Genomic DNA, 7,649 nt, shown 5'->3' on the forward strand with positions numbered 1-7,649 from the left:
CAAACAAGGTACATGACCGACCATGACTCTAATCAATTCAGTCTAACTTGTCAGGACATCTGTGTGTGCTATTTATTCCTGTAGTTCAGGACGACTAGTTGTAGTTGGTGTTTTGTTGCATCAATCAGCTGATAAGTATGAAAGTAAATGATGTCTCGAGCACTGCATCGATTAGAGCAGTGGTTCTCAAACTCTTTCACATCATGGACCCTACACTGACACAATTTAAACGTCCATTTGATAATATTTAGTTCCAGGGTCCTGCCATCTCATAAGAATTTTACTTTTCGACATTTCATTACAGAGAGCGTATGACTGAAATAATCATACATCTTGTCATTGTTTTACTTATGGATGGAACTGCAATCAGTAAAGTATTCCCATTTTGGCTGAGGAGCCCCTGAAACCACCTCAAGGACTCCAGCAGGACCTACAGGTCACATTTTCCCAAAAATTACAGCTCACCTTTTACTGAATGCTAAATGCTCAATTTAAGATTTGTAAATAATGTTGAAAAAGAGCGATCATCGTACCGCAAACATAGCTGAGGTAGTTTAGTTTTACATTTTTATGTCCTTTTAAAAATAAAATATGTTCATTCACTTATGATTATGTAATCATTCTGAATGGCTTGATTGTCTTCGGGACTGTTGCTGACTCTGTTAAGACGTTCAAAAGTTCAAACTATTGATCACTTGTTTTTATATTCAATCTTATGTTTGTAACACTTACACTAGACTAAAAGCCTTCATTTGCTTTTTATTTATGCTCTCTAATAGGTGTTACGGTATTGCTTTTCTACATGATAACAGCATAGTGGATCGATTCAAGGAAGAAGATACCGTGTGAACGGGCATGTAGGTCAATATGCTAATTACCTCCCAAGCTAATGTGTAAAGTATGGTAGCATTTTTACTGCAATAGCTATTTATAGAACTGCGATTTTTAAAAAATAGACTTGGGTGAGTTGCTGTGGGTTTTTCTGTGACACATGAATGAGACCAGTTTATGACGAATAAAAAGCAAATCTGTTTTCCATTAAACGATTAATGGGCTACACACGGAGGTGCATTGCTTTAATCTGGATGAGACGTTTATATAAAGCCAGATCATTCGGCAAAATTCAAAAATTTGGGTCCTATTAATGGAGTATTTGTCTTTGCTGTTTATGTAAACAGAGTCATCAGACACAGAGAGGAAGAGCGAGAGACAGAGTGAGAGAGAGCGAGCGAGAGAGAGGGAGAGAGAGGGAGAGAGAGAGAGAGGGTGGGTTGATGACAGCCCCTGGCTCTGCATTGCTGACGAAAGCTGCTTAGCTCCTCAGTTGCTATGGCAACCAGGGAGAGCAGCCAGACAAAAACGAGGCAAAGGGGAGGGGCTTTTCAAGGGAGAAATAGAGGAGAAAGGGCTGGATGGGAAAGATAGAGAGAGGGGAGGGATACAGACATCCGATAAAGAAACGCACAGAGAGAGCAACAGAAGTAACGCAAGGCTGCAGACGGAGATAAAGATAAGGTCTGGATATAAATGCTCACACCACCAGCCCCGGAATAAAAACCAAGGCAAGTGACAGGAGGATAGAGAGAAAGGGGGGAAACAGAGAGAAGATGGATGTACAAACGGAGAACATGGACCCCCCGCCTGGTGAATCCCAGTCAAGTGGAAAAATCAGAAAAGGATTCAAGCTCTTTGGCAAGCGCAAGCCAGGTAACATTTTCTCTATTCGCAGCAAAGGGGATGGGAACAACAAGTCACCTGTTCACAGTAGCAAAACACTGGATGGACTATCGGAGACTGCTGCACCAGATTCGGAGCAGGAGCCGGAGAAGGAAAAGGCACAGGAGGTGAGTCAAGGAGAGATGGAGCAGGCTGAGGAGGAAACGCTCGGCGAAGATGGCGTTCTGGCTGCCGCCCATGCTCGCACCTCCATTTCTTCAGCCAGCTCAGCCAAGTCCCTCAGCTTCCTGTCGTTGCTGAGGGGTGGCCGGAGAGGAGTGGGAGACCGTCGAGTCCAAACCGTGTCCCAGCCAACGGGTCGGCAACGTCGCGGGCTGAAAGGTCTCTTTGGCAATGTTAAGTTCCGATCAAAGGATAAAGAGGACAAGGAGGAAGCCCCTCCGAGCCCGCTTCTCATGTCGTCCCGTGCCAACAGTGTGGAAATCATCAAAGAGGACCTCACCCTCACCCCCAAGTCCCATCCACGCTCTCTGGAAAGCCCAAGGTCTGAGAGTTGTGAGCCTGTCAGCGGAGAGGACAGTGCAGCCACGACCCCATCAGAGACTGTAGCTCCCCAGCTGACAGCAGACAATGTGAGTAAAACTAATGAGCATGTGCCGCCTTTACCCACCTCTGAACCGCCCATGGTACCCGGTGATAAAAGCCTAAGCTCATTGCTGGCAGACATCTCCTCTCTCCTGACCTTCGACTCGATCTCAGGAGGTGGAGACATCATGGCTGATGTGGAGGCTGAGTGGGGGAAAGCCAGCAGTGCCATCAGTTCTGAAGTCTCGCCATCGTCCACATCTCTTTTCTCCAAACCCACCATCTCCTCTTCACTGACTTCTACATCTGTCAGAACTGCTGTTGCAGCAAAACCCTCTCCTGTAGCCATCCCCGCAACAACCTCGACCAAATCCTTTACTCCTCTGACTAAGACAACTCCGTCCTCATCTCCCGTTGCCAAGCCGAGCACCATCATCACAACGTTGACCAAAACTTCCACTCTGACTACTCACTCAGTCAAACTGAGCTCGGACTGTACTCTAGCTCCTGAGCCTCCCATCAGCATTCAAATTAAATTAACTCCCACGGCCGCCGCAGCAAAAGCCTCAACTACTCCTGTAATGACAAGTTTTGCTCCAAGAATGTCTTCCTTTTCTACGACAACCCCACCCGCACTGAGCACCACCTCTACTGCCACCACAGCTCCTCCCAACACCCCGGCCACTGTGGTCAAGGCTCCCTTAATTGGTCCAACTCTTACCTCTACAGCTGGCAAACTGGCTTCAGAGATTGCAGCACCCCCTCAAATTGTTGCTTCGGTAATTAAACCTAGCCCTGTAGCTGTATCACCTCCTGCGCCAGCTAAACCTCCACATGTAACCCCTAGCCCTCGCACCCCTGTTGCTTTAAACCAACCTCCACCTGCTAAATTGGATTCAGCTAGCAATGTGAACCTGAAAACTTTCACTTCCTACAAACCTTATCTAAGTTCAGCTGCAGGAGAATTTAAAGCCCCGGTTACAGTATCACCAACCTGTACAATTACAACCAAACCCTCCTCTCCTGCACCGGTTACCTCCGCCAAGATGACGACATTTCCCACATCAACTACAACCTCCGGCTTGGTATCAGCGGCCCTTTCCAAGCCTATACTCACCTCTAGCCCAGTGGGCTTAAATCAGACCCCTCCCTCCCTTGTTACTGTCCCACATCCTTGTCCTTCCTCTACTACGACAACTAAAACTCAACCCAGCCTTGCATCTGTCCCAACTCTGTCTTCGACTTCTGTAGATAAGATTCCTCCTACGACTAAACCTGCACCGGCCTCTTTAGATAAGATGCCCCTGGCTCCCTCAACGACTCCAGTCCCTACCACTCATGCTGTGGTTTCTGCAGCATCCCCAACACCTCCTGCTCCAGGTCAGATCCCAGTCTCTCAATTTAAAGCCCCTCCCTCCCATGCTCAAATCCCAATTTCTTTATCTAAGGAGCCACCTGCTCCTGTTCAGATTCATGTTTCTTTACCTAAAGTTGCGCCTGCCCAAGCCCAAACCCCAATGTCTATATCTAAAGGGCAGCCTGCTTCTGCTCAGATCCCAATGTCTGTATCTAAAGAGCAGCCTGCTCCTGCTCAGATCCCAATTTCTGTATCTAAAGAGCAGCCTGCTCCTGCTCAGATCCCAATGTCTGTATCTAAAGAGCAGCCTGCTCCTGCTCAGATCCCAATGTCTGTATCTAAAGAGCAGCCTGCTCCTGCTCAGATCCCAATTTCTGTATCTAAAGAGCAGCCTGCTTCTGCTCAGATCCCAATTTCTGTATCTAAAGAGCAGCCTGCTTCTGCTCAGATCCCAATTTCTGTATCTAAAGAGCAGCCTGCTCCTGCTCAGATCCCAATTTCTGTATCTAAAGAGCAGCCTGCTTCTGCTCAGATCCCAATGTCTGTATCTAAAGAGCAGCCTGCTTCTGCTCAGATCCCAATGTCTGTATCTAAAGAGCAGCCTGCTTCTGCTAAGATCCCAATGTCTGTATCTAAAGAGCAGCCTGCTTCTGCTCAGATCCCAATTTCTGTATCTAAAGAGCAGCCTGCTTCTGCTAAGATCCCAATGTCTGTATCTAAAGAGCAGCCTGCTCCTGCTCGGATCCCAATGTCTGTATCTAAAGAGCAGCCTGCTTCTGCTCGGATCCCAATTTCTGTATCTAAAGATCCCCCTGCTCCAGCCCAAATTCATGTTTCTCAGTCTAAAACCCCTCCCGCCCCTGCTCAAATCCCAACTGCTGTGTCAAAAGATCCCCCTGCTCCTGCCCAAATTCATGTTTCTCAGTCTAAAACCCCTCCCGCCCCTGCTCAAATCCCAATTTCTGTGTCAAAAGATCCCCCTGCTCCTGCTCATATTCAAGTCTCTCAATCAAAAGCTCCCCCAGTCCCTGCTCGTATCCCAGTTCCTGTATCTCCTGACCCTCCGGCTCCTGCTCAGATCCAAATTTCTCAATCTAAAGCCCCTGTTGCACCTACCTCTGCCCCTTGCCCTGTCACTTCTCCTCCTTCTACCCCTGCACCTTGGTCGAGCACGGCACCAGCCTCTGCTAAGATGAGAGGGAACGGACAAGCATCAGTGGATGGTCAACTGGATAGTCCACAGGTGCCCAGGGGGGCCCCGACAGTGCTGTCCAAAACAGATGAACTACACAATGAGTCAAGAACAAGCCTCCAGGAATCCTCCAAGGAAAGGAGGCCACCGCAAGTAAAGGCATCTGGACTTAGCAAAATACCTGTAGTTGGAGGGGGCAGAGCAGGCAAAATACCTGTCCGGGAAAGTCACCATGCTGACGATGAAGCAAACAGGGACCCACCTACTCCTGTCTTTGAAGAAGAGAGGCCCCATTTCAACTCACATGACGCATCAAGCAAAGATAAAATCGGTGATGTTGGGGCTTTTGTGCCCACCTCAAAACACACCCAGGAGGAGAGTCAGCAGCCCAAGGTCCCCACCAGTTTACCGCGTGACTCAAAGATCCCTGTGAAGCACGGAGCGCAGCCTCACACTGCCTCGCACATCCCTCAAGCTAGAGAGCCCCCACGCACCAAGATCCCTGTGTCCAAGGTTCCTGTCCGCAGGGTTGGTGGTAAACCTGCAGCTACGGGTGGCAGCACCCAGATACGAAAATAAATCGACGGACTGAATCAATCCGCAACACAGATTATGGCTTTGATTGCAACTTTCTATCGATATAACTACACGGCCACTCTTTTTTAATTCATGTTTCTATAACTGTAATTCTTGGCTTGTCTCTGTCATCTGTCATCTCTTGGCTTCACTAAACCATAAGCAACAGTACCAGAGTCAAGGAGGTTGACTGATCGCACTCAAGCACAAAAACATCTCCACAGGGAGCCAAAGCAACGAGCCTGGCTCTTTGGTGCTGAGCCAACATGGACATGCACTCAGGAAAGGTTCGGGGTCACACCTGAACACACAGCAGCAATGGTAACAAAGGATAAGCAAGATTAAAGGTCTTCTGGGAACACAATCACACACACACACACACACACACTCAACATGGGCGAGTGCCTTTTTTAAGGGTGCTTTTCCTACAGACTCTCAGAATTTGTTCAGTATTTTCTACAGTACTTTTAACTTTTGTTACTTCCAGTTTTTGTAGGAACCGTCAACTCTTTTTTGTCTTTCTTTCCAGCGAGTCTCTTTGATAAATAACCAGTCCCTTTACATTTTTATTTATGTCGGGAGAAGGAGTCGCAGCAGGAGCTCAATGAATTAATGCAAAACAACCAAATTTACATTCCACACCTATCTCTGGATGTATGTAGCAAAAAAAACGTGCCATTAATTTTTGTACAAGATGTCGAACTGTACAGCGCCTGTGTGTCCGCCTGCTCATATGTAACATGATCTGATCTCACTGTGAACTATGGCAGAGACTGGTTTTGCGGGAGGAAAGGAAATGGACAGTGGACGGCAGCCATTAAACGATGGCACCGTGGACGTTTGGGCGAGACAGAGAGGATGCTGAGATGAGATCAGCAGCTCATACACTGGCACATCCTTATCCTTTCCCCACTTATACTCAGATGAGAACAATATGTCTGTGTATAGTCTCATTTATGTTGTTCTGTTTCCTATTTAATCAATAAAACAATATGAGTACTTAGCAAGATGAGAGCTGTTTAAGTTGTGATCTATATCCTGTGTTTATTGTGGCAGACAGATAAGAAACGTGTGCACATTTAAAAGGATTTACATGATCTCTTGAGATAATCTTACGCGGACGGAAATTACATAACCCCGTCAAAGCTAAAAGATCAGAGTAAAGAGAAATGTCAAGCATTTTTATATTTTCACTGACAGATCCCCAGCATCTTACTACAGCCTGGATTCAGAGTGTCCTCATAGAAACATGATTCAAACACACTCAAAGCTCACTGACCTGAATAGTGAGCACATGAATGTCAGCACGGCCCGGGCCAATCAGCCGCGAGGGAAAACGCTTAACATGCATACCTTATCATCAGGAGAAGGGTTTGGGAATGTGTGTCATTGCTATTCTTAGAGTTAAATGGATCCGATGCATCAGCTTTATAATGTCTCTCAGTCTGAGTGGATCATTTGATTTTGACATGAACAAAATGTTAAAATGAAAAGGCTGGAGTGAACACTTCAGTGCAGCACACGGGTTGAAGAGGCAGAGAAAAAAAGGATGAGAAGCAACTCAGACAGCTGCGAGTGGTGAGAGTCAGACCTCAGGTTTAGGAAGCTTGGGAAGCTGATCGGAGTCATGCGGTGATGTTAAGAGGAGTCTGGTGTTGTGAATACAGAGTAAGGGACAAAGGGTGATTTTTTTTTTTTATTCCACAAAAAAATAGCCTTGTGGAGGTGACACAAAAAGACCTCTGTTAGCTTTACGAAGCCAGGGGCGGCAAGCTGAGAGGGGTCGACCATAATTTTCCTGGGACAAACACGTGGATTTCAGCAGATCAGGTGCTGGTACAGACTACACAGGGTATAACCATCTCCCTGGGAAAAGAACAGTTCCCCCCTGTGGCTCTGATACAACACACGCTTGCTCCGTGCTAACACCCGAGATTTGGGATTCAAATGTTGAAAAATGTACTTAAACAGCATGCATATTTAGAATCTGGCCTGTTGGAGCAGAGGTCACGCTGTATATGAGAGGTCACAATGTGATTAATTACATTATCTCTGCCTTATAGGAGGCTGCTGGTGGGAATATGACTCTCGCAGCTTTAAAGAGGAAACTGAAACACGCACACTCACTGAATGCTGCCTTTTGTCAACATCCATTCACATGATTTTTCCCAGCTATGTGGCTTTCATGCTTATACTGTAAATGATAGCGACAACAGCCTTGAGTGAAGTTCAACCACGGCAACGCATCAGGATGAACTTTTG

At 46.8% G+C, this 7,649-nt stretch overlaps 1 protein-coding gene across 1 annotated transcript; it reads left to right on the top strand.

Annotated features, from left to right (window-relative positions):
• Window positions 1-1,324: 1,324 nt before the first annotated feature.
• On the top strand, window positions 1,325-6,396 carry LOC115594065 (mucin-17-like). The gene has a single exon (XM_030437835.1). It carries the CDS (start codon window positions 1,608-1,610, stop codon window positions 5,388-5,390), a length of 3,783 nt encoding a protein of 1,260 aa, XP_030293695.1. The 5' UTR covers window positions 1,325-1,607; the 3' UTR covers window positions 5,391-6,396.
• The last annotated feature ends 1,253 nt before the right edge of the window (window positions 6,397-7,649 follow it).

Source organism: Sparus aurata, chromosome 13, assembly GCF_900880675.1.
Source record: "Sparus aurata chromosome 13, fSpaAur1.1, whole genome shotgun sequence".
Lineage (NCBI taxonomy): Eukaryota > Metazoa > Chordata > Actinopteri > Spariformes > Sparidae > Sparus > Sparus aurata.

What these genes read in the sequence shown, in the direction of transcription:
- LOC115594065 (XM_030437835.1), top strand. Translation starts at nt 1,608, where the DNA reads ATGGATGTACAAACGGAGAACATGGACCCCCCGCCTGGTGAATCCCAG.